The sequence below is a fragment of the Cokeromyces recurvatus genome, assembly GCF_025118155.1.
Source record: "Cokeromyces recurvatus strain NRRL 2243 chromosome Unknown BX663scaffold_15, whole genome shotgun sequence".
In the NCBI taxonomy this organism is placed as follows: Eukaryota; Fungi; Mucoromycota; class Mucoromycetes; order Mucorales; family Mucoraceae; genus Cokeromyces; species Cokeromyces recurvatus.
This window is the reverse complement of record NW_026251401.1, coordinates 472001-496664: the sequence shown is the minus strand read 5'-3', so window position 1 is coordinate 496664 and position 24664 is coordinate 472001. Positions and strand designations below refer to the sequence as shown.

Here is a 24664-nt window from a genome sequence, read left to right as displayed (position 1 = left end):
ACTGCCTCAGAACGTAGCCGAGTGCTCCGATGAAGACTTGGCTGGGTTACCTGGTGGTAAACCTAAAGGATGTACATCATCATCTCTACATGCCTACTTCAGTCGAAGATCCCATCTTGTTCCTCCTCAACTTGCTCCCACTACATAAACCTCGTCGTCCTTCTGATTGTACGGGCTGGTATACTTTATGGCCTATTCTTTGTACAATTCTACATGAACTTGATTACTACTTCCATGATGAATTTCCTCCTGCTCCTAACGATCCTGAACTCAAGCTGTTGAATTGGTTGTCCAAGTAATAATGTGTATGTCTTCCTGGTTACTTTGGTCTGGTTTGTATTTAAATTGTTTCTTTTCACTTTTTTTCGCTTTATCCTCCTTATATTTTCTCTTAATTCCAGAATAATGCTCTTTTCTTTTTCCTTCTTGTCCTGTAGGAAGGTTTTTATTCTTATTTCCCCTCTATAACTGGCTCTGGCAATATTGCGCATTTATTTCGTCGCTTCATGCTCATTGCCAAAAAATTTAAAATCAAAATAATAAAGCTCGGAATTTAATCGTAAGTCATCTTTATTAAAACTCAGCATAAGTTTATATTAAACTGTAAGCATGTAAAAGAAAGCGTGTCATTGAAATTAGCAATAACATAAATAGAAACAAAGTAGGCAGATAATTATCAACATAATTAGGCCAAATAGAAAACAAGTTTATAGAATGGGTTATACGATAGAATGAATTATATTAAAATAATTTTAAAGTTTTCAACATTGAACATTTCTATTAAACATCTTTATTACGATTATTGACAAAAGATGCCAGAGTAGTTGAAATGAACATATGCTACACTATCTATGTACATCTTCTTTTAGGATAATATATTTATACCTAGAAGGAAGCATTAGAAAAATTATATTATATGTAATTTAAATAATGGATATTAGCAAAGGAATTTGTAATTAAAGGTACATGCATATTTCAACTGTTCTTAAAGACTTTACAAACCCTCCAGAGGTTTGATGTGCAAGAGTGTAAGCCATCTCGTTCGGAATAAAATGACTGGATCAAAACATTCTAAATAAAGTCGATAAACCCCATTCTGTATTGATAGAGAATTATATTTTACTGTTAACAAAGGCTAATCAAAAATAGGACCGTATTTAGACACCATTCGTCCATTGTTGCTTGATTATGTAATATAACGTGTCATATACGATCTTATTACATGTTTTCAAATACATATCCCTTTTACACATTTCAAAGAAATTCTTCAATAAACTACCTGCTTATTGGTCATATTGTTTTATAAATAAAATTCTTAATCATATATAAAAATAATTCAAACTCCGTTAATTAAGTTTTAATTTTTTTTTTTTTACCCCCTCCCTTAACTTGCTTCTTTTCTCCTTAAACAGATATTGATTATTTAAATTATTTATTTATTTTTTTATTTTTATTTTTTTATTTTTTATTAAGCGAAGAAGAAATAGTTAATATTAAATCTGATCCTTTTTGTTTTTAAATAAGAATCTTTATCTTTATCTCTTCTCCTTCACGGGGTAAAAAAAAAAAACTATTATGGATTCACAGCAACATATCGATTTGACATGTACTTTAACACAACTAAATTCATCAAATAATATACCATCATCAAATAATGACTCAGATTTTTATGCGAATCAATTTAATGAATTGACTTCAAATAATCAACAAAATCAGTTTAATTCGCAGCAACATATTAATTTAAGTTATCCTTCTTCAGTTGATAGTAGTAGTAACCAAAGTGATCATCTATTTGGCAACAATATGATGACAACAACTCCTACTGTAGTAACTCAACAGCAACAACCTGATTTAACAACATCTACTACTAGCACTGCTACTAATGCTACATCTACAACACAACTATTGCAAATAAATGTAAAATTTAATTTTTATTCTTATTTTATTTTTTTTTAAAGTAAAAGTTTCAAAATCTTATTAATAGCTAATTATTTTATCTAGAACAATCAACAAAACGAAAGTCCTGTAAACCACAGTATGATGAATAATAACTCAAATTTAATGTTACACCATAATAATTTATTTGATGATAATAATTCTTTATCTTTTTCAAATCATGATCATTTATTACAACAACAGCAACAAGCTCAAGCTCAAGCCCAAGCCCAAGTGCAGGCACAGGTACAGGCTCAAGCTCAAGCCCAAGCTCAAGCTCAAGTGCAGGCACAGGTACAGGCTCAAATTCATCAACAAGTACAGGTACAACAACAATTACATCAACAGGCTCAAGCTCATGCGCAGGCGCAAGCTCAAGTACAACAACAACAACAACAACAGCATCCGGTTCAAACTACTCAAAATTCAGTACATTTGCAAACTCAACAACAATTTCTCAATGAAATGATGCAAACTAACCCTACTATAGATCATCATCTTATTGTTCCCTCTCAGCGATCAATGGACCAACAACCACAACAAGATATTATACCTGAAGAAATCAAACATGAAAATACTAAACTTTTAAATGCTAATTTAGTGGAAGATTCAGCTTCTCGAGATATAACTAAAGAATATGATATTATGACAGGATATGATGTTATGGCACAGCAAATGTCTCAACATTATGCTTTATTACAACAAGAATCTATCGCTGCCGCCGCTACTACTACTACTACTACTACTACTGTTGCTACTACTACTGCTGCTGCTACTACTACTGCCACTGTTACTGTCCCATCGGATCATCATTTGCTACAGCAACAAATAATTTCAAACAATAGTAATCATCTAGTACAGTCACAAACTCAACCTCAGCCTCATTCTCAGCCACAATTACTGCAACAATCAACTCCTCCTTCACAGGAAACAGCACCTCATGTAGTCTTATCGCACATGACTAACAATAATACCTCTACATCTACTATAGGTTCATCTGCAAGCCCAATACATCAAATAAAAATAGAAACAATTCCACTCCATAATGCGATTGTACAGCAGCAACATCAACAAAAGCATCATCAAGAAACATCTTTTGTAAATGAAAACTATGGTACCAAAAGAGATGCTCCTGATAATACAAATTCAGTTACTTTAACAAGAAAGAAAAGTCGAAGACATACCGTTTCGACCTCTCATCGGCCTCCACTTAATATTGATACAAAAAATTTAGCAAACATCATCACAACTACTCCACGATCCGCTGTAGTCGTTAGTCAACAAGAACCATATCAGCAGCAATTACAACAGCACTATTTTGTTAATCATGATCTGAATATGAATAGTGGTGGTGTCGTTCAAGATCGAAAGGTGAGAATTGAATCTCAAAAGCAGGCTTTAGGTACAATCGCAATACCACCTCCACCTACCCCACAAGAACTAGGATTAAAAATAACAACAACAACAGCAGCAACATCAACATCAACATCAACATCAACAGAAACCCCTACTGCCTTTGGTACCCATGCAAAAGATTATGAGCACATGTCAAGAGAACAACTCATTGCACGACTCATTGTACTTGAAACTGAAAAAGTAAATAACAATATCGAAATGAATCCACAAACAGAAAAGTTAAGCACAAAGTCTACAGAAGAAGAAGATGACGATGATGATCATATCAGTCCAAATACACCTATTGATCATCAACAAAAGCCGACTAATCAAGTAAACACAACACAATCTTCTTCTTCTTCTTTTCAAATCGTAATTGATGAAGATAAATCAACTGTAGATGAAGAAGATGAAGATGAAGAAATGGCAGATGATAGCAACAATACAACCACACCTATTACAGAAGCAACATCCGCCGCAAAAGCAGCTGCGCTGTATGGGGATGATATTACAGCTAATGTAATACAAATGCAATGTAAATGGAAAAATTGTGGTAAAATATTTGAAGGTTTACAAAACTTGATTAGTCATATTAGTGATTCACATGTTGGTAGTGGAAAGGTAATTATATAAATATATACATGTATATCATATATAAAAAGAAGAGCTTTTCGTTTTTGTTAAATTGAATTGTATGTTAGCCTACTTATTGTTGTGAATGGGAAGGCTGTGTAAGGAATCAGAAGCCCTTTACAAAGCGTCATAAAATGTATAATCATCTTCGTACACATACAGGTGAAAGACCCTTTGTATGTGATAAACCTGGATGTGGTAAACGATTTTCACGCCCAGATTCATTAACAACTCATATTAAGACTCATTCGAATGTTCGTCCTTATGTCTGTATGTCAAAGGGATGTGGTAAAGCGTATTACCATTCTAGATCATTGAAGAAGCATGAAAAGACTCATGAGAATCCTAATACTCCTTCTACTATCATATCTACGCCCAATAGCGTCATTCAGTATCCAAATAATGGACCGACAACTATCGCAACAACCTTTAGTGCGCCACTTTTAAATAATATACAACAACAAATGGTTCAGATGGACTATTTAAACAGTCAACTGCATCACACTTCTATTTCACTACATACGCAATCATTACCAAACTCTCCACACCCTCATAATGGTCATCCTCCTCCTCCTCCTCTTCCTCCTCCTAATTTTTCATTATAAAAAAAAAATCCATATCATTCATTGCTTATTTTCTATTCTATTCCATTCTATTCTATTCTATTCTATTTTTTTGTTATATTGAAAGTATTATTGTAAAATAGCATACATGTATGTATACATCTATTTTTTGTTGTACAGATAAAGCAAATAAATATAGTTACATTATTATAAATCAATCATTCTTGTTTTTCATTGAAGTGTCGAACGATAATAAGCCACTTTTTTGTGACTTGTTTCAATCCTTGAACCATTTTTAGGAATTCCACCAAAGGAAAACCAAAGCCTTTTTTTTTTTTTTTTTTTTTTTTTTTTTTTTTTTTTTTATAAATACATATACATATATTATTTATTGATCACTTTTCAAGATGGTGGTAATGTCAATATAACCATTTATTCAATAACACTTTTCTTTTTTTCTTTTGCAGATGAATTAATAATATTTTATATATACATAGAAAGTGAAAGCTTTATCTCGTTCATCAAACGATTATGTTAGAGAACGTGCTCAAGACATTCATAAATTACAACGTAATCTGGACCCAGTTGCACACCCTTTTGAGAGAGGAAGAGAATATGTGAGAGCACTTAACTCAGTTAAATTAGATCGCATGTTTTCGAAACCATTTGTTGCTTCGTTAAATGGGCATATTGATGGTGTTTATTGTTTAACAAAGCATCCTACAAAATTAAACTCTGTTATTTCTGGTAGTGGTGATGGAGAAATAAGAATTTGGGAGATATCAGAACATCAGACAGTTTGGAGAGCTCAGGGACATCAAGGGCTTGTGACAGGTGTCTGTGCAGGTCGAGATGAGGGGCGATTTTTATCCTGTTCAACAGATAAGACGGTTAAAATTTGGGGCAATGATACAGAGCCTATTGAAACATATATGGGCGGTCATGCCTTTACAGGTCTTTCACATCATCGTTCTGACCCTCTCTTTGCTACCTCAGGTGGTACGGTTGAAGTATGGGATGAAAATAGATCAGAACCTATTCATGATTTTGCTTGGGGCGCTGATTCATATCAAACGATCAAGTTTAATCAAGTGCAAGAGAATATTTTTGCTTCTTGTGGTACTGATCGTACTATTGTGTTGTACGATTTAAGAACAAGTACGGCTATTACAAAAGTAGTCATGTCACTCAAGACAAATGCTATTGCATGGAATCCTATAGAGGCTTACACTTTTACAACTGGTAGTGAAGACCATAATGCATATACCTTTGATATGAGAAATATGAAAGCTGCTAGAAATATCATGAAGGATCATGTTTCTGCTATGTAAAGTATTTAACGAGCAATAGAAAGAGTAGTTCCCCTCTCCCCCTTATTTAACACCCTCTTTTCCTTTTTTTTTTTTATTTAGTATGGATGTGGATTATTCACCTACAGGTCAAGAAATTGTAACAGGTTCATACGATCGTACAATTCGTTTATTTGATGTCGGTACAGGTCATAGTAGAGATTGTTATCATACCAAACGAATGCAAAGAGTCTTCTCGGTCGAGTTTTCAATGGATAGTAAATATGTTTTATCAGGCTCAGATGATGGTAATATTCGTCTTTGGAAGGCACATGCAAATGAAAAGATCGGTATCGTTGACTGGCGTGAAAAGAATAAGTTGGAATATTCTAGTAAATTGAAGGAAAGATATGGACATATGAAGGAAATCCGTAGAATTGATAAGCATAGAAGAACTCCAAAGGATATTAAGCTTGCTGATTCTAGAAAGAAAGAAATGATCCGTGCAGAGAAGAGAAAAGAAGAATTAAGACGCAAACATTCAAAGAAATTGGATGCTGTTAAGCGTGTGCCTGAACGTGAAAAACCAATTATTGGTATTGCAAAGTAAAAAAAAAAAAAAAAAAAAAAAAAAAAAATGTTTTGTATATTCGTTTCCCTACTATTATTTCTATAACATTCCCTTTTGTGTGTGTGTGTGTGTGTTTTGTCTGTTTATAAAATGACAATTTAAATTGTAATATAATAAAATATTTTTTATATAATATTTAAAAAAGATGAGATCGTTCTTGAAAGAAAGATGTTTATGATTACAATAGCTTTTTTTTTTTTTTTGTAAAGGTATTCATCCTGATCGAACACTATTCCTAATAATTAGGAGTTATATCAATGGATGCAAATATGTATTTATTTGCGTGCTATATTAATTCCATTTTCAGCATATCAGTTACATCATGTTATTCGACAAGTATATTATGAAACTATACAATTTAATGCATTTGGTTATTTTATACCAAGACCAATTACCATAAGAGTTTCTATCGTATATGGTTCATTTATAATCATTTCTGCAAAACTTTTTAGCAGCTTTTTTTTTTTTTTTTTTTTTTTTTTTTTTTTTTTTTTTTTTTTTAGCAATACAAGTTTGTAATAATTATATTTAAAGGGAGAAAGGGAAATACATATACACGCCCACACACACACATTTATAACCATTTTCTATTTACCTTTTGAAAAGATCTATGATCTATTTGTTGCCACTTACTACAAAAAAAATCATGAAGAATATTACGCTGAAGAAATTGTTATAAAGGCATGAATAAACCCGACGGTAAAATAAAAAAAAATCCTCTTCCTAATAATCTGATGAATACTAAAGATAAAATTTTGATATAGCATTTTCTATAATTTACAATAAATCTATTTATTGAAACGTATGTGGAGATGATTCTGGTAGTAGATGCAGTATTACAAAATATTAATATATTAGGCAAATAATACACAATCGCTTTATTCATAATCAATTATGACTTAATATTTTAGTCTTTTCCAACATTATAATAACATGATTGTTTTTTTTTTTTTTTTTTTTTTTTTTTTTTTTTTTTTTTTAGTTAAACTGATATTAACATGTGAACAAACATAAATGATATGTTGCTATGATACATTATGAATGCTTATCCTACATTGAAAATAACATTATAGTTGCACTTGACAATATATAAATCAATATGTTACTATGAAACACAATTAACTACATAAAAAAAAAGGAAAATCTTCATTTAATAATTTTCCTTGATAGAGCGCACATTCAAAAAAAAAAAAAAAAATTCCTAGTTTTTATATTATTTCCTTTTATTAGATAGAGGCGTTTAAAGTAGTAGATAAGATAGAATTTTGTTTTATATATATTACATGGGGTCGTCAATAAGGTAACACTATGTATAATACGTGCATTTTTTAAATATAAAAAATAATCGATAAAAAAAGGAGTGAGTTATTGTTTTTTTTTTTTATGTACGTACATGTAAAGTTTAAAAAATAATAATACATTTTTAGAGATTACTGCTTATTCCAAAAAATAATAAATATATTATTTGAAACCTCTCTTTTTTTTTTTTTTTTTTTTTAAAAAAAAAGTGTTTTAAACTTTTTTTTTATAGATCGGTTTAGAAAAAAGAGCGTTAAATAAAAGAGATTTATTAATTCCCCCTTTTATATGAAGAATTATGTTCTATTTTACATTTTATTTGAATAGATGTCTTTCTTTGCAAGTATTAATAATACTTTTATCAAATGTTTATAGGTTACACAAGGAAGCCGTTTAAAGTTTTTTTTTTTTTTTTTTTTTTTTTTTTTTTTTTTTTTTTTTTTTTTTTTTTTTTTTTTTGCTGTGTCCCTTGGGCAACTGTTTCCGGTCCAACAGTTTTTCTTTTATAACTGATTGAGTCAAACAATAAATATTTTTTTTTAAAAGTCCCTGTATGATATAAATGACAGTTTTTTCTTTTCCTTTTCCTTTTCTTTTTTTTTTTTATTTATATTAAAAGTATGCTTGAAATTCATCCTGAAGTTGTTAGACAAAGACAACAGTTATATAAGAAAGTTATGGAACAAGATGAAGCTTTATCCATATTCAATGATTTTAAAGAGATCTTACAATCTGAAGTTTATGTTGATCTTGAAAGATTACGACTATTAGCTAGACATGGCATTCCAAACGAATTACGTGGGGTAAAATAAAGATAACAATAAAACAGACTAGAGACGAATATATATAACTCATATAATATCCTATAGCAAGTTTGGAAATATCTTCTTGGAGTAGAACAAGCAGATCGATGTAAATAAGTGCATATTTATTTTTTTTTTATTTTTATTTTTTTTTTTTTAAGAAGAAAAAAAAAAAAAAAAAAGAGAATTAGAAACGTTTAGATAGTAACTTTATGTATATATAAGCCAAAGAACTCACTAGTTCAAAAGCAAGACATGAAGAATATGAACAAATGGATAAAGAAGATTCAGAAATAGCAAAAAAGATTAGAGGAGAAGTATATCGATTTCAAGCACGAACACCTGAATTAGCAGGAAAACATTATGTAGATAAATTTGTGAATATTATAACTGCTTATTTAATTGCAAATCGAGATGTTGAATATTATCCTGCTCTTATTACTTTATGTGCACCATTCATATATGCTCTTGATAAAGAATGTGACGCTTATTTTTGCTTTGAACGACTTTTACAAACGATTGGTAACATACTATAAATGGCCATATAAAGTCATTTATTGATAACTTTATATGTATAGGTGAAGAATATGATACCCATAATACAGTTAAAGAGTATGTAGCAAATTTCATGACTTTATTTCGATATGCCTTACCTGATTTGTAAAGTATATGATAATACGATATAATCGCCTGATTATATAAATATGTGTGTGCCTATGTATTAACTTTATGTTACACATTAGACGGAATTATTTTGAAGAAGAAGAAGTTAATTTAAATGAATTTACAACTTCTTGGTTACAGTATTTATTATCAAAAGAATTAAAATTTCAAAATTTAATTAGATTATGGGGTAATAATAATAAAAGAAGCAAGGAAATAGCAAGTCAATATTAATAATTATATGTTGGGATAGATGCATACTTTTCTATACCTGATCCATTAGAATTTCATCCATTTGTTTGTCTTGGTAAGTAAATGGATATGCGTATTTATTGATGTGTGTATACTTACTTATTCTATCTATACACTATGCTTTAATAATAGCGATATTAAGACATGCAAGAGAAAATTTGGAAGATCTTGAACAGTCTGAGATTAGGACAATGTTACTTCGTCTTCCATTTATGGATATGCGACCAGTAAAGTAGTAAATATAATATCACTATTATGTTATCTAATTCTATCATATATATAATAGATACTTGCTGATGCATACAATCTGCGGAATGAAACAATAGAAAGACAATTATTTGAAGAAAGTGAAATGCTATAAAAAAATCTACATGTTGTATAAAAGTTTACTTTATTAACTGGGATCTTCCTCCTTCTATTATTTTGTGTAACTGTTACAATATAATTTGTGCCTACCATGTCCTATTGCTGAATTCGACCAAATAAAAACTAATACTTGTGCATTGATATTTTTACATCCATGATAAAAAGACTTTGCCCTCCTTTTTTTTTCTTAACGCTAACAAGCAAAAAATAGATCAAGACATTATGCCATACTCCATAAAAGCAGTAGTATAAGTTGTATACGAAGAAATGTGTATAATAAAAAAAAGTTCTTGTATATTTTTATCCGGAGTAAAGGATAGACTCTCATTATAGAATACTTGTATGTCTTTTATCAACTTGAAATTATGCCGTTGATCTTTCTTTTTTTCTTTATTTTATTTTCTTTATTTTTTTTTATTATTGTTTTGCTGGTAGTCAATGCCCGACTTAATGGTCTCTTAAGAATATCTGTTATAGCTTAACGCCATATAAAGATAAAACCTCGTAAACATTTTCATACCGTATTGCAAAAAAAAAAAAAAAAAAAAAAAAAAAAAAAAAAAAAAAAAGTTACACTTAATTAAAGCATGTGCTTTATGCTTTGATTTCGCAGTTGTTTAACTGACTAATATCATCAAATTCATACTGGTTTCTTTTCTTTTTTCTTTTTTTTCTTTTTTTTTTTTTCTTTTTTTCTAGCAAGTTTTTATTTTAAAATGCTTATCTATTTAATAAAAATAGTATCATTACTAGCTAAGACATATATACTTAATTTGTTTAGTCTGAGCAGGCAGGTTTCTTTTTATGGGGTTATAGAAAACAACATCTCCAAAAGTAATAATTCTCTTGACTAGAAGCAAAATCATATCATAGTTATTTGGAAGGATAAGGGCGCTCATTTTTATATCATTCTCCTTTTTTTTTTTTTAATTTTACTTTTAATGCTATTATCAAATAGCCTTCATGGAGTATGGGAATCAGATCATTAGTGACAAGTAAGTGCCTATAAAATACACAAGACTCTGGAGATAAGAATGTTTATCAGAAATTAGCCATCATTTGAAATTAACCTTTGCATCTCTCATATATCAAAAAGGTAGATATAATTTATAGCTTTATTGTAAAGCATTCGAATTGATACTATCATCATTTCATTTTTAAAGAAACGAGGTAGATACACAAGGAAAATAGGCCTGTCAATAGCTTCCGTTTACAATTAGATCAAAATCGATTTTTTTTTCATCGATATAAAAGACATAGTAGGGTAATGTCCTAAGCGATGATATTTGATATGTTTTATTCTTAAGAATACTACAAAAGAAATATAAAGATATCATATTGCCATCAAGATAAGACTTTTTTTTTTAAAAAATGGAGTATACTTGAAGATACTAAAAAGTTACAATAGAGTATGTATATCTAAAACAAAATAGTTTTATTTTGCAGGAATTTATGCATTTCCTTCTTACAAGTAAGTCAAAAGCTACTAATATGCCTATTTGAGCTATTTTACATAAATAACCACTAGATTCAAGGCAGCAGTTTATTCAATTCTCAGAAAACATATACATGTATATACATTTTTTTTTTTGGTTTATCATGTGATAATCAATGTAATAATGGAAACAGTTAAGAATCCATTTATGATAACCTTCTTGGATTTAATTTCTGTTTATATACATCAAAAAAACTTGATTATAATAAGCTCTGCTATTTTCCTTTCAATAAGAATAGAGCAGTCTAAAAAATGACTAACAAAATCAAGTAAATAAAGACTAGTAATGACATTCATTCACTTCAGAAATCAATAAGTAGCTGTATTTAGTAATTACTGGGCTCACTAGAATATATTTAACAAGTAATAATATTTTATTGTATTGATCGTCTCTGCACGAATGTTATTGTTGTTTTCTTAACTTACTTATTTACTTCTATAGTATTGCTTTTAGCTATTTTATAAATCATAGTATATTTTTATTTCATAATCTATTCTATTGATCATACGACATTAGAAAGCTTCAAGTGCAACATAAGGTGGTGCAACAAAGGTTATCATTTCTTTTCTCATTTAATTGGCTGAATTTAATTTATTTTTTAATTTATTTTTTATTTTTATCTTTATTAATGTATATTATCCAATTAAAATTAATTATGGCGCGTCTATATAAAAGTATAATTAATATAAGGATGTAATCATTCTATTGCTAACTTACCTGTGTACCAACAATGGAGCCTATTATATACATATATGCATGCACAAAAGAAGAAGAAAAAAAGGTTAATAATGTATCGTTCAATACATACATTGATATTTAATTTACCAATAATAATAGCCAAGATAACGATAATTGTCACTGCGATAATAATCTTCCATTTCAAATCTTTCCACCACATTCTTTTACGTACTTGATTAGCTCCACGTCTAAAATGTGTCGCCGTTGCTTGTAAATCCTCTTTAAATTTATTCATTAATATCCATGTTCATCTCATCTATTTATTAATTACCTGTTTTTCCTCTAAGATCATCTAATCGTTCACCTCTTTGCATGACTTTATCGATATTTTCTTGCATTATATTGACAACCTCGTCTACTTGCTGCTGCACACGAGCAGTCTTAGAAGCACCTTGTCCTGCTTGGTTACTATTTCCTTGAGAAGATGAATTAGGAATATAAGGGTCATATGGTTCGGCCCTATTTTAAATTTAAGTAAAAAAAAAAAAAGAAAAAAAAAAGGCCTTATTCAGTCAATAAAATATTAAGGTGAAAAAAGTTGTTATTTCAATAACTCTACATTTTACTTTTTCTATTTTAAAAAAGAAGAAGAATATATAAATAAATATATAATATGTATGAAAAGAAATATGTCAAAAGAAGAAAGAAACAAGAAAGGAAAGAAAAAAAAACAAATATTAGCCAATCAAAGACTACAATTGGCATAATGTGTGACGCCATCAGAAAGTCATGTTTTCTTAAAAACAAAAAAAAAACTTTTAATTTTTTTTTTTCCTTTTTCTCTTATAAATATTTATTTGTATATTTCTCAAAAGGTAAGTTTAAGAAAAAAAAAAAATAAAAAATAAAAAAATTAGAATAATTTGCAAGTAGTTGATCAGCTAATTAAATTGTTGTTAAAAGACGAAGTTACTTTTTTCTTTTTTCAATTTTGAAACATTGTCGAACATTTTTTTTTTAAAATTGTAGATTTATCATTCTAAAAGAATAGAAGAAGAAAAAAAAATTAAAAAAAAAGCAAGAGAAAGAAGAAGAAAAAGGAAAAAGAAAAAGAGTATTAACTGAATAAAAAAAGGATATTAAACATTGTATTTTGTCATTTAAAGCCGTTATTGGATTCTTTTAATTTTTATTATTATTTATTAACTTACTCCAGTTTATCAACAAAAAAAAAAATTTTTTTTTCTTTACTACTTCCTTATATAATAAATACATATACACATTAATATACACTCACACAAGTCAATGTTTATAATGAATACAATGAATACAGGCCGACAGCAACAACAACAACAACAACAACAGCAACAGCAATATACTGGTGGCAATCAAATGGATTTTGATCAAGTACGCCGTACTTATCATTCAGCTCTATCTGAACTTACTTTTAATAGTAAACCTATTATTACTAATTTAACCATTATGGCTCAAGAAAACCAATTTGCTGCAAATATCATTGTTAGAGAAATTGAAAATCAATTAAGAAATGTAAGTTGGTAATTTTATTATTATTATCAAATACACACAAAATATGGCATGTGCCATTCCTTTTCCTTATATAATATGTATACATACATACATATATACTCTATTATTATATTATTATTATATTATGATTATATTATGATTATTATTATTATTATTATTATTTTTGTTTTATAAAAAAAAAACGAACAAACAAAGGAACTTTTTCTTTCTTAGATATAGTCTACAAGGGAAGGGATTATTTATTTATTATTATTTATACTTATAATAATTTATAAACTAACTATAGTAACGTAGAAAGAGATACTATGTACTTAATATTAATGTCTCTAATAATATCAAATATAATTGGATAAATTTTTTCTTTTTTGAAAATAATCCCTTCCCTTTTCCCTTCCCTCCCCCCTTTTTTTTCTTTCTTATTATCCCTTTTCCCCTTCCTTTTTTTTTTTTTTCTTCTAAAAAAAAAGTATTTAATAACATATCAAAATAATGAATATATATAGAATGCTCCCGGACAAAAGCTTCCTGTACTCTATTTGATTGATTCTATTTGTAAAAATGTCGGCGGTATTTATATATCCTATTTTTCAAGAAATATAGTAAACGTATTTTTGGACGCGTATACTTTGGTTGATCCAACAATTAGAAAAAGTTTTGAAAGATTACTTCAGACTTGGAAGAATGGTATGCCAGGTGGTCATCCTGTATTTCCTCGTCATATTATTGAACCTATTGAAAGATCTATTATGTATATACGTGAAAAGACACCTACATCAAGGTATCCTCATCCTCCTACAACCAATACAACTCAACAACATGTTAACAATCCAGTTATCCATATTAATCCTAATTTTATAAACAAGGTAAGTTAGGCTAAGCTAGGCTAAGTTAGGCTAAGCTAAACTATTTATTTATATACGTGACATGTTGATATATTTACAATTCATAATAATAGGATCAACGTCTTATCAATGCGAATCATCATCCAAGAGATCCTCGTAATAAGAGTCCTCAAATAACTACAAAATCAATAACTCCTTCTACTCCACTATCATCATCCAACTTACTATCTCAATTACAGTCAATGCTTCCTACTCAAAATACTCCTTCTCCTATCGTAAACAATACTCATATTCAAAGCCCAACTATGTCAACTATAAATCCTTTATCACAGATTATAAGTCAGGTAAATAGAAATAATAAATGAATGAATGAATGTTTATTTATTTTCTTCTCAAAAAATAAATAAATAAATAGATAAAGGCAATATTACCTACTTTACCTCCAGCTCAAGCAAGCTCTATTGAACAATATCTTTCACAAATTACAGCCGTTTCACCAACTGTTCCAAATAATACTACTTTAGTCAATTCAGGTCTTTCTCCTAATTTGGCCACAGATCCTCGCTTAAATTATTCTATAACAACTAATACAAATACACCGCCATTATTAAATACCACATTAAGCCCTATTCTACCTACAACTGCCTCCACTCCTACTATTCCTATTTCAACACCTACAATGGCTACTCTCATTTCAACTCCTATTGATACCGCAGGCCTTTTGAAAAGTTTAACTTCAATGGGTTACTTAAACCCTAACCCTACCTCTTCTCAACCTCAACCTACTACTACTACTACTACTACTACTACAACAGACCAATTATCACTTGAACAATTTGGACCCTTTTTATTAGATTCCAAGGATGTCCAGATAGCTCGACCTGGAGCAATTGAGCTCTTGTATGGAGCTGAACCACTTCAATGTAAACAATGTGGTTTCAGATACCCTAAAACTGAAAAGGGACAAGCTAAAATGGATGCTCATCTCGATTCACATTTCAGACAGAATAGGAAGATGAAAGAGAAAGTGAAACGTGGATTATCTCGTTCTTGGTTTGTTACAGTGGATGAATGGGTTCATGGTGAAGGTGGAGAATTGACAAGCCAACAAGGTAAGAAGAAACTCTTGCTTGCAATCATTATACATATATATATAAATGATGTATTTATTTATTTATTTATTATAGCACCTACCTTTTTACATGATAATGCGAGTGCTGGTCAGAAATCAGTGGATAAATCAAATCAATCAAAGGAAGAATTTATAGATCCTAATAAATATACAGTTATTATGCCCGATAGTGACAGTAGAAAGTCATGTCCTGTTTGTGGTGAGCGTTTTGTTGATTTTTGGAATGATGATGAAGAGGAATGGATGTATAAGAATGCTATTATGGTAGACGGAAAGGTAACTAATGAATAATTATTTTATATAATCATCTTGACTCACTCATGCATATTATTATCATACAAAAAAAAAGATTTATCATGCTACTTGTCATGCAGATGCAATTAAAAGTGGATCTCTAGTTAATTTAGAAGACAATGGTTTAAAACGTAAATTAAATGATGAAAATGAAGAGGTAATAATCATAAAAAAAAAAAAATACAATAAATGGAATAAAAGCTAATTCTATTTCATGCTAGGTTACTAAGCAACCTCGTTTGGAATAATGTTAATATATTGAAATAAATAAATAAATAAAAAAAAATTATACATGGTTTATTTTGTTTTGTATCATCTGTACAGGAAGATATTATTATGTAATAATGATGAAAAATATATACAGTTAATTAAAGGTAAATACGCCTTAAATCAGCAGGCGTAGTGATTTTTTGACATTGAGGACATAGTTTCTTAGTACCAAGTGTTCGTAACCAGCATTGTTCACAGTGAACATGCCAACAAACAATAGATGTTAGCGGTGTCTTGTAAGGTTCAAGACAAATTAGACAATTATTTGAAGTAGATGCTCTTTCTAATTCATGAATACGTGTTTTAAGTGATTCAATGACTAGCGATGAATGATGACTATCTGTACTACTCTTTTTGATGTAATATTTATCGTGTTGTTCTTCTTTTTGTAAATGTCGATTCCAACCTGCAACAGACACTGTTTCTTCAAATCCTTGCCTTCTATATTCAACATTATATAAATAAATAACTCTAGTTTTTTTTTTTCTTAACTTACTCGCGTGATGTTGCAACACCTCCTGACACCATTTCTCGTAAAGCAGAAGCATCTTCATCGTCTGTATTAACTACAATGTCTCTTTCGGTATACTGACTTTGACCAAACTGAGCAACGTCATCATCTTCTACATCTAAATCTTCGTCGTCTTCTTCTTCTACCTCTGTTTTACTTGCAGTAGCAAAGCCTGCACCTCCATAACCTCCTTCCATCATTGCAGTTGCTCTTACTCTTCTTTGACCTGCCCATTCATATTCTTCCCAACCTGGTGATTGTTGATCATTCGTCAGATTGGCTTCCTCTGTTGTTTCTTCTGTAGCAGCAACAGCAGCAGCAGCGTTTGAATTCGATAAACAATTATCAATATGAAGATTAATAGCTTCAAGGTCACCAAAAAGCTGCTCGTTACAAATAAAGCAAGTTTGTATATCAGAACCCTCTTGTAACATGACTTGAAGTGCCATTTGAGAATCGTCTACTGTATTGTCATCATCTAAACCTCTTATATCCAAATTGTTTATTTGTTTTAAACGTTCTGCTCTCTTTGAGCGATTCTTTTTTATCTTTTCAACTATTTCTTCATGAACTGACATTTGACTTGCTTTTTTTTTACCTTTGCCTTCTAATTGTTTCCTTGCCATCACTGCCGCACCTCGTTTCCCTTTACTATTACGAGGAAAAAAAAAAAAAAGCGGAGGGGTGGGGTTAATGACATGGTTTGATGTTATAATGTATACATTTCAACAAAAGTTACTTTTTGTTTAATGGATCTAAATAAGCTTCTGATGTTGGTTCTGACAAACGGTTTAATTCATATTGGTAATGTTCAGCCCAATATTCAGGCTCAATGCGATATTCACAAATTGGACATTTTGGTAAATCTCTTCTTGCTGGATTTAAATGATTAAAATTGACATTAAATAAATGTAAAATAAATAGTCATGACATTTTATACCTCGTTTACTATTATTATCGTTCAAAGTTTCTAACTCTCTTTTTGATATTTTTGAACGTTTTTTTCTGTAGTATAATTTATGCAAAAAAAAAAAGGAAAAAAAAAAGAAAAAAAAAAAAGAAAAAAAAAAAAAAAAAAAAAAAAAACTCATTAGCATAAATGTAAATTCATATATTTTTCGTAAGTTGAAATTGACATTGCTCTTTTGTGTATATTTACATGGTAGGTTGTACTTGCTGCTGTTGTTGTTGTTGTTGTTGTTGTTTTAAAGTACTATTTGACAAAGCCATAGTTAAAGTAAAGATTTAAATATTTGTATTTTTATCAAATAAACCAAATATGGGGGACAGAGGGAGACAGTTGAATACTTTAATAGAATGGATGCAAATGGATGCATCTTATTGGTTTATTATTCTGCATCCATCATTATCACATTTCTGATGAATTTTTGTCTTTTTTTTTTTTTTTCTTTTTCCCAAATACGGAATTTTAATCTTCTGTGTCTTTTTTTAAACATTAATTGTAATTTAAGATTACGCTTCTAATATGTCGCATCTTCCTTAAATACAACTATGATGTAGAGGGAATGAATATTATGTATCCATGCCATTGATATGGTGTGTTATTGGCCCCACCAACATACTGTTTAATAACGCAGTTTCATGATAGGCTTGATTAGCTTTTTATAGAACTCATTTCATGTTTACATGGTGTCAAGTATATTGATCCATCTCTCTATCTTGTAAAGATTTATATTATATCGACTATTTCATGTTGATTCTTATAAATATAATTGGTTAAAAAACATGAGATACAAGGCGTTAAAAAAATAAATAAATAAATAAATAAGCATATAATTGATTGTTTGATAGATTCAATACAAATAAAATGTTACCTACTAGGATATTAAATTAGAGATCTGGAAGCATTTTGAATGGCTAAAGATCCTCTCACTTCTCATAGAGAAAAAAGAAATGATTTCAAGATGCAAGACCTTATTTTTTTTTTTTCAAAATAATTCGTTATTTCCCAAAGACTTGTATTGAATAGGATTCGCTTTATTATACAAACTAAATATGTAGAAAGGCATTTTTTTTTTGTGATAAATACAGAACTAGCAGCATATTTCGGTTTTTGGAACCAAAGACGTTGTGATAGTTGTATTATCATTCGTTCTTTGTGAGATACATGTTATAATTCTCGAATGATTTCAGCGTACTATAATAGCTGTCTACTAATAAAAGAAAGAAGGAAATAAAGAGAGTCCCACCAGAAGAGGCTACAAATTATATTAAAAAATAAAATAAAATAACCGTAACATTTTTCTGGTCTGACTAGCATTAAATACAACATCATTTAATAGGCTTTAAATTATAAACCAATGCAAATATTAGTATTTCTTGTTATTTTATGCCATATTTATTTAAAAAAAAAATTTGTGTAATGGTGCACCCTCTCCACATACTTGCTGATCCGACAATTATGTGGCTTGTATGTGTGTGTGTGTGTGTGTATGTGTTTTTTTTTTTTTTTAGTCTGCTTAATGAAATTTTTCTTTTTTTTTTTTTTTTTTTTTGTTTTTTTTCAAATCATCAATTATATAATTTAATTTAATTTTTACATTACAAAAATGAGACTCATTACACACAACATGTTACAATGTCATGTAAAGGACTGCAATACCAATAACTTTCCTCTTCGTTTTGAAAACGTTCAACTTGAATTAATCGAAGCTGATTTTAACCCTGAATTTTTAGCAAACATGTTGAATAAGATTGAATGGGAAGCTTTAGTTAATACAGCTATACAGGTGAAATAAAAAATAAAACTTATATATTTATATATGGGCAAAATAACTTATCTTTTTTTTTCTAGCTTGGCATTAATACCCTTCCAGCTGAAATGCCTGAAAATGCAACAGAAAACGAAGAATTTTTGAAACTAGTTCACAATGTTTTATTAGAGGTAAAATTATTTAATGTATTCGACTTTTATTCATCTTGTTTTTTCTTACATGTATATACATATATATTTTATTAATAATAGACCCATGTTCAACAAGGTCAAATGGTTTGTCCTAATTGTTCCCATGTTTATAAAATTAAAGATGGTATTCCCAACATGTTATTAGCTGAACATGAAATCTAAAAGAAAGGAAGAAGGAAAGAAAGAAAGAAATGCATTTGTTTATATCACACACGAGTACACATATACGTATAATAAAAGAATAGAATTGACAGAGTACATCTTATTTTTTTTTTCTTTTCTTTTTTTTTAATAAGTATTTTTTATGTAAAGTTACATGTATAAATAATAAAAAATTATATATAATTCATTATGCATGACTGTGAAGTTCTCTATCAACTTGCATTAAACTACCAATAAAAGTCAAATTCTAGAGAGAAAGAAAGAAAGAAATACATGAGTTAATGCATCTATAATAGATATATAAATGTAGAGTATTTACCATCTTTGCTCTAACTTCAACAATATCCTCAGGTACCAAAAAGATAGTTGCTCCTAATTTACGAGCAATAGAAATAGCAAGCTTGGCATTATTAAAAGCATCTTCTTCGGTTCTACCGGCTGTCACAAGATTATAATCTACATAACCAGGCTTGATACCGTTCAAGACATCCAAAAAGAAGATACCAGTACTAAGACTACTATCCTTAAAGGATGTCATCTTTGAGTTCTTACCACCTCTTACAACAGTCTCATTAGCCCAACGTACTAAATCATGATCTGAGATAGGTCGACCATTTTTGTTGAGTGATTGTAAAGTATGTACAATATTTTCACGCATCAATTGCCATGTAAGTCCTAAAGTTAAAGTACGCTGACCATCTACGATATCTGCTCCTTGAATACCTACAAGTGAGAAGCGAAGCTCCTGTCCGAGAGCTACAGCGTAATTACAGTTTTCAATTTGCTTGAAACGTGAAAGTGGTTGCTTTCTACTGACTAAACGCCAATTCACTATACCAGGAACAACTTTATCAAATGCTTGTAATAATATTAAACCATCTTGCAAATCTTCAAACAAGTTGTATACACCAGGTTCGACATTTAAACTATTTAACCAAAGTGTAAACACTATACATATATGTATGTGTTAACAGGTTGAGCACTATTTATACAAAAATATATATATATAACTTACTTCTTGCTTCACGTTCTCCTTCAGCATCAAAATCTTCAATCTCAGGAGCCTCTTCCTCAGTTAAAGGTTCCAAACCAGGATAAGTATTAAATAGGTGGGCAACGAAAGCCAAGTTTAATTTAGAATTTCCAGCAACCAAAGCAGTAGGGGTTAAATATTTACGACAATTAATCTTTTCAGCATTATCCAAGATCATTTCAGCTCTACGAAGTAAATCACGTTCTTGAAGAGGAGCACGAGAACAAGATTCAGGCTTGAGTTGGTTTAACAAGATAGTATAGTTTTCACCATCAGCAACATCTTTAGAAAAGTTATTTACTCTAAAAGAAAAGAAAGGAGAGCAGGAATTAAGATCATTGATAAATACACATGGTAAATTTTGTCTTTTACCTTCTTTCCCAACCAGCTGCCTTTAAGTGATAGTTAAACCATCTCAACAGGATTTGATCAGGAGGCAATTTCAAAAATTCTTCAAGTGTTTCATCTTCTTCCAATAAACGATATAATTCAGGATGTCTCTTAATATCAATATTACTAAAAAGCCCCCTTTTAATAATTTGCCAAATTAAGCCTAAAATTAAATGTTCACGACCCTCGATAAGATCTGTTGAACCAATATTAACAACTGAACAACCAATGGCCTTTGCAGAATTTATAACAATATTATTATTTTCAACCATTTGAAAGTTATTGATTTTCTTTCCAGTATTCAAGACACGTTCATCAATTGTATCTGGAACAGCGTCATTAATGAGTTTACAGAGAATAAGACCATCTCTGCATTCATCAAAAAGTTGCATCGTATTCGTTGGAATAGGTAAACGATTTCCTATATGAGCATCTCCAGCAAGCACACCATTAATGTGTCTTGTAAATTCAGTACGTTCATCTTCGTTAATAGTATGTGTTACGTTTGTATTAGTACCATGTACTTTGATTTTATTTTGGTGTACATCAAAGGCCCCCTTATTACGTCCATCCTTCAATTTTGCTGCAAGCTATTTTAAACGCCAAGAAAATAGATTAATAATGAATGTCTTGGAAGGGAAGGAAATGAGAGGAAAAGTGCTTTATAGAGGAATCTTGGCGAAAAAAAAAAAGAAATAAAAAAGCATTGTACTTTCTTTTTAATTACCGACACTTATGCTTATCTATTTCCACGTTTTTTTTTTCTTTTTTACATGCTTCCATAAGAAGCAAGATTATGTTTACATACAAACAACGCACAGACAAACTTGTAACTTTTTTTTTTCTTACCTCCTCTTTCACCCACTTATCCCCTCATTCTTCTCCCCTTTCTTGTAGTTATTTAATTTTTACCTCTATAAATTCTTCGACATCAATTTTTCCAGAAGCGTTTGTACTAACGTCTTTAAGGGTGGCACGGATTTCATCATAATTATCACTATAACCAGATTCCTTACATGCTTTTTGAATTTCTTTTTGGTCAAGATAACCATCCTGATCTAAGTCGATTTCACTTTTTTTTTTTTAAATTGTTAAAAGAGAAATGTGTTGTCTTGAGAATAAAAAAAAAAGAAGTCTTACCTAAATCTATCAATAAGAGAGTTGATATCATTTACTTGCAATTGAGGATATTTGCGTTGAAGCATAAAAGCGTTTACAACCATTTTTATTTTTTTGTTATATTATTTACTGATAAAAATAAAAAAAAAGAAAAAATTAAAAATAAAAACAAAAGGAATAATATAGATAAAAAAGCGGAGTTCTTTTTTTTCTTTTCTTTTTTTTTTTTTTTTTACAAGGTTTCTCTTTGTTTTAATTAGCCAATAAGATTTCTTTTAAATAATGTTTGTGCATATTTAGAAAATGTATTTTTGTTAACGTTTTATACATGCAAAATTTATAATGCAGATTTTTTTTTATTATTATACTATGATGACATAAATTCACAAGTTCTATGTTTAATAAATTGGGAAAGAAGAATCGATTTCCTTAGACCAACTTAATAATCCTCCAGTAATATCTTTAGCTTCTTTAATACCAGCATTCTGCATCATACGTACTGCTAATTGCGAATCATTACCTAATCTACAAATGACATAGACTTATTTGTTTTATGTTAGTACAAATATTCGAAATAATTGAAATTTAATTCATTTACCATCTTTATCTGTCAAGTTCTTTTCTTTTATCAAGTCCTTTACTTGTTCCATCTTATTTTCAAGTTGATCAATTGGAATATTTACACTGTTTGGCAAACTACAGATACCAAATTGTACGGGTGGTCGAACATCAATCAATAAATGATCTTTTAAACGACAATCACAATATTCTTGAACACTAATACGTTCATCTTGTCTTAAGATATGTTCATCTGTCACTTTATCATTAGCAGCTCCCTGACAGAATTGAACGTAATCAATAAGTTCAGTCATCGTAGGATTCTCACCACAAATAGCACAGTCTTTTTTTTTCTCTCGAAGACGCATAGTTCTAAACATTGGGTTACTCATACCACTAAAGATCAAGAAACTTGGTTTTTCAAGTGAAGGTTCATTTAAGGCTACCTTAATGGCTTCAATTGCTTCTAATGTACCAATGATTCCAGGAACTTGATAGAGTTTTTTTTTTTTTTTTTTTTTAATCAACTATTCTTATTTTTCGTTCTTTTCCAAATAAATGCTATAACTTACCAACTCCTAATACACCGTGATCAACACATTTACCAACTGCAGTAGGAGGTGGTGGTACTGGATGCAAACAGCGGAAACAAGGACTCCCCTTATAATTATATACAGTTAATTGCCCATCATTTCTAAGTGCACTTCCAGAAACAACTGGTTTCCCTGCTAATACAGCTGCATCACTCAGTAAATAACGCGTAGCAATATTATCAGTAGCATCAACAATAATATCATATCTAATATTATGTAAAGTGATTCATATATAAACACACGTACATCAAGTTATGCATGTATGCACTTACTGTTTAATTAATTCAAGAGCATTTGTTCTATCAAGTGTATATGCATATGGAATAACATCTGCGTCAGGATAAACACTATAATCATGTTGATTATGTAAGCAATTTGATAATATATGTATCTATGTATGTATGTATTTTTTTTTATCTTACGCTTTAATGGAAATGGTAGCGGAAACAGCTTTATTAACTCCTTTACGTGCTTGAGTATGAATTACTTGTCTATGTAAATTATTTGTATCTACTGTATCATGATCGACAATACCGAGTCTTCCAACACCTGCAGCACCTAAATACAAAGTTACAGCAGAACCCAATCCTCCTGCACCAACAACAAGAAAAGTTGTGTTACGAAGTTTCAATTGAGCTAAAGAAGAACAAACAAATGTGTGTGTGTGTTTTTAGTATCATTATGAATGATTTTCATTACTCACTTACATTCATAACCAAATCCAGGTGTCACCAATTGACGTCCAAAGCGGAAAATTTCTTCGTTTGTTAATTTATCCACCTTCTTAAAAGGCTCTGCTTTATCTTCCGGACCTAAAGCTAATGGAACATTTTGTTTTTCTTCTTCTAATTCTGCAATACGTTGACGAAGGCGAGCATTCTCTTCTTGAAGTGCCTCCATTATCGTTTTAAAGTGTTGAAAGGAAGAAAAAAAAAATAAGTGAATAAATAAAATAATACTAGTTTTTTTTTTTTTTTTTTTTTTTTTTTTTGTCCTTATTTGAAATAATATGAAACAATGGTCACAAACCGGTCCGTTTCTTTTTGGTGTGTATTATACTAAAAAACAAAAATACATTTTTTTTTTCTTTATTTATTAATCTTTCTAAAAGTTTCTATTTAATAATGACCGAACCATTGAAGTAAAGTTGGTTTTAAATAAATATCTTGTTTTAATGAACTATTTTTAATTAAACTGAATATTTTTTTTTGTTATTATATAGAAAAAGAAAATGGGATCAAGATGATCATCAGCCATCACCAGCCACAAAAGTGACCAAAATT

At 29.7% G+C, this 24664-nt stretch overlaps 9 protein-coding genes across 9 annotated transcripts; 5 read left to right on the top strand and 4 right to left on the bottom strand.

Moving 5' to 3' along the window:
• Positions 1–2660: 2660 nt before the first annotated feature.
• Positions 2661–4612, top strand: BX663DRAFT_512107 (uncharacterized protein). The gene is made up of 2 exons (XM_051527977.1): positions 2661–3951; positions 4032–4612. Exons 1-2 carry the CDS (start codon positions 2893–2895, stop codon positions 4566–4568), a joined length of 1596 nt encoding a protein of 531 aa, XP_051382193.1. The 5' UTR covers positions 2661–2892; the 3' UTR covers positions 4569–4612.
• A 266-nt stretch (positions 4613–4878) lies between these two features.
• Positions 4879–6453, top strand: BX663DRAFT_512106 (WD40-repeat-containing domain protein). Its single transcript, XM_051527976.1, has 3 exons — positions 4879–4939; positions 5024–5853; positions 5939–6453. Exons 1-3 carry the CDS (start codon positions 4934–4936, stop codon positions 6423–6425), a joined length of 1323 nt encoding a protein of 440 aa, XP_051382192.1. The 5' UTR covers positions 4879–4933; the 3' UTR covers positions 6426–6453.
• A 1969-nt stretch (positions 6454–8422) lies between these two features.
• On the top strand, positions 8423–10192 carry BX663DRAFT_570643 (rab-GTPase-TBC domain-containing protein; the record flags this gene model as incomplete). Its single annotated transcript, XM_051532122.1, has 7 exons — positions 8423–8548; positions 8615–8657; positions 8774–9070; positions 9309–9401; positions 9465–9518; positions 9596–9690; positions 9750–10192. 7 exons carry the CDS (start codon positions 8423–8425, stop codon positions 9822–9824), a joined length of 783 nt encoding a protein of 260 aa, XP_051382191.1. The 3' UTR covers positions 9825–10192.
• A 1782-nt stretch (positions 10193–11974) lies between these two features.
• Positions 11975–12783, bottom strand: BX663DRAFT_552626 (synaptobrevin-domain-containing protein; the record flags this gene model as incomplete). The annotated part of the gene is made up of 5 exons (XM_051531383.1): positions 11975–11989; positions 12043–12062; positions 12151–12282; positions 12335–12522; positions 12779–12783. The coding sequence occupies 5 exons, from the start codon at positions 12781–12783 to the stop codon at positions 11975–11977; spliced, it is 360 nt and encodes a 119-aa protein (XP_051382190.1).
• Positions 12784–12966: 183 nt separating this feature from the next.
• BX663DRAFT_512085 (uncharacterized protein) lies at positions 12967–16105 on the top strand. The gene is made up of 7 exons (XM_051527975.1): positions 12967–13551; positions 14055–14414; positions 14507–14737; positions 14809–15505; positions 15581–15801; positions 15875–15976; positions 16041–16105. The coding sequence occupies exons 1-7, from the start codon at positions 13309–13311 to the stop codon at positions 16065–16067; spliced, it is 1881 nt and encodes a 626-aa protein (XP_051382189.1). The 5' UTR covers positions 12967–13308; the 3' UTR covers positions 16068–16105.
• BX663DRAFT_512083 (uncharacterized protein) lies at positions 16100–17870 on the bottom strand. The gene is made up of 5 exons (XM_051527974.1): positions 17760–17870; positions 17541–17605; positions 17340–17475; positions 16586–17251; positions 16100–16530 (listed from the first exon to the last, which is right to left on the bottom strand). Exons 1-5 carry the CDS (start codon positions 17828–17830, stop codon positions 16188–16190), a joined length of 1281 nt encoding a protein of 426 aa, XP_051382188.1. The 5' UTR covers positions 17831–17870; the 3' UTR covers positions 16100–16187.
• A 1234-nt stretch (positions 17871–19104) lies between these two features.
• On the top strand, positions 19105–19842 carry BX663DRAFT_512079 (uncharacterized protein). The gene is made up of 3 exons (XM_051527973.1): positions 19105–19350; positions 19416–19505; positions 19587–19842. Exons 1-3 carry the CDS (start codon positions 19171–19173, stop codon positions 19686–19688), a joined length of 372 nt encoding a protein of 123 aa, XP_051382187.1. The 5' UTR covers positions 19105–19170; the 3' UTR covers positions 19689–19842.
• Positions 19843–19875: 33 nt separating this feature from the next.
• Positions 19876–22334, bottom strand: BX663DRAFT_487000 (fimbrin; the record flags this gene model as incomplete). Its single annotated transcript, XM_051524709.1, has 6 exons — positions 19876–19935; positions 20008–20636; positions 20704–21023; positions 21094–21701; positions 22024–22183; positions 22252–22334. The coding sequence occupies 6 exons, from the start codon at positions 22332–22334 to the stop codon at positions 19876–19878; spliced, it is 1860 nt and encodes a 619-aa protein (XP_051382186.1).
• A 121-nt stretch (positions 22335–22455) lies between these two features.
• Positions 22456–24372, bottom strand: BX663DRAFT_512078 (uncharacterized protein). The gene is made up of 5 exons (XM_051527972.1): positions 24089–24372; positions 23804–24017; positions 23654–23728; positions 23361–23587; positions 22456–23278 (listed from the first exon to the last, which is right to left on the bottom strand). The coding sequence occupies exons 1-5, from the start codon at positions 24279–24281 to the stop codon at positions 22821–22823; spliced, it is 1167 nt and encodes a 388-aa protein (XP_051382185.1). The 5' UTR covers positions 24282–24372; the 3' UTR covers positions 22456–22820.
• Between the last annotated feature and the right edge of the window lie 292 nt (positions 24373–24664).

Excerpts from the sequence above, each read along its gene's own strand:
- BX663DRAFT_512107 (XM_051527977.1), top strand. The coding sequence starts at position 2,893 with ATGACTAACAATAATACCTCTACATCTACTATAGGTTCATCTGCAAGC. Across the intron at positions 3,952-4,031 it reads CACATGTTGGTAGTGGAAAG|CCTACTTATTGTTGTGAATG; the intron begins GTAATTATATAA and ends ATTGTATGTTAG.
- BX663DRAFT_512106 (XM_051527976.1), top strand. Across the intron at positions 5,854-5,938 it reads AAGGATCATGTTTCTGCTAT|TATGGATGTGGATTATTCAC; the intron begins GTAAAGTATTTA and ends TTTTTTATTTAG.
- BX663DRAFT_512085 (XM_051527975.1), top strand. The coding sequence starts at position 13,309 with ATGTTTATAATGAATACAATGAATACAGGCCGACAGCAACAACAACAA. Across the intron at positions 15,802-15,874 it reads CTATTATGGTAGACGGAAAG|ATTTATCATGCTACTTGTCA; the intron begins GTAACTAATGAA and ends ACAAAAAAAAAG. Across the intron at positions 15,977-16,040 it reads TAAATGATGAAAATGAAGAG|GTTACTAAGCAACCTCGTTT; the intron begins GTAATAATCATA and ends ATTTCATGCTAG.
- BX663DRAFT_512083 (XM_051527974.1), bottom strand. The coding sequence starts at position 17,830 with ATGGCTTTGTCAAATAGTACTTTAAAACAACAACAACAACAACAACAA. Across the intron at positions 17,606-17,759 it reads CAGCAAGTACAACCTACCAT|AAAAAAACGTTCAAAAATAT; the intron begins GTAAATATACAC and ends ATTATACTACAG. Across the intron at positions 17,252-17,339 it reads TTAGATCCATTAAACAAAAA|TAAAGGGAAACGAGGTGCGG; the intron begins GTAACTTTTGTT and ends TCCTCGTAATAG.
- BX663DRAFT_512079 (XM_051527973.1), top strand. The coding sequence starts at position 19,171 with ATGAGACTCATTACACACAACATGTTACAATGTCATGTAAAGGACTGC. Across the intron at positions 19,351-19,415 it reads TAGTTAATACAGCTATACAG|CTTGGCATTAATACCCTTCC; the intron begins GTGAAATAAAAA and ends TTTTTTTTCTAG. Across the intron at positions 19,506-19,586 it reads TTCACAATGTTTTATTAGAG|ACCCATGTTCAACAAGGTCA; the intron begins GTAAAATTATTT and ends TATTAATAATAG.
- BX663DRAFT_512078 (XM_051527972.1), bottom strand. The coding sequence starts at position 24,281 with ATGGAGGCACTTCAAGAAGAGAATGCTCGCCTTCGTCAACGTATTGCA. Across the intron at positions 24,018-24,088 it reads ACCTGGATTTGGTTATGAAT|CTCAATTGAAACTTCGTAAC; the intron begins GTAAGTGAGTAA and ends GTTCTTCTTTAG. Across the intron at positions 23,279-23,360 it reads TCACGGTGTATTAGGAGTTG|TTCCTGGAATCATTGGTACA; the intron begins GTAAGTTATAGC and ends AACTCTATCAAG.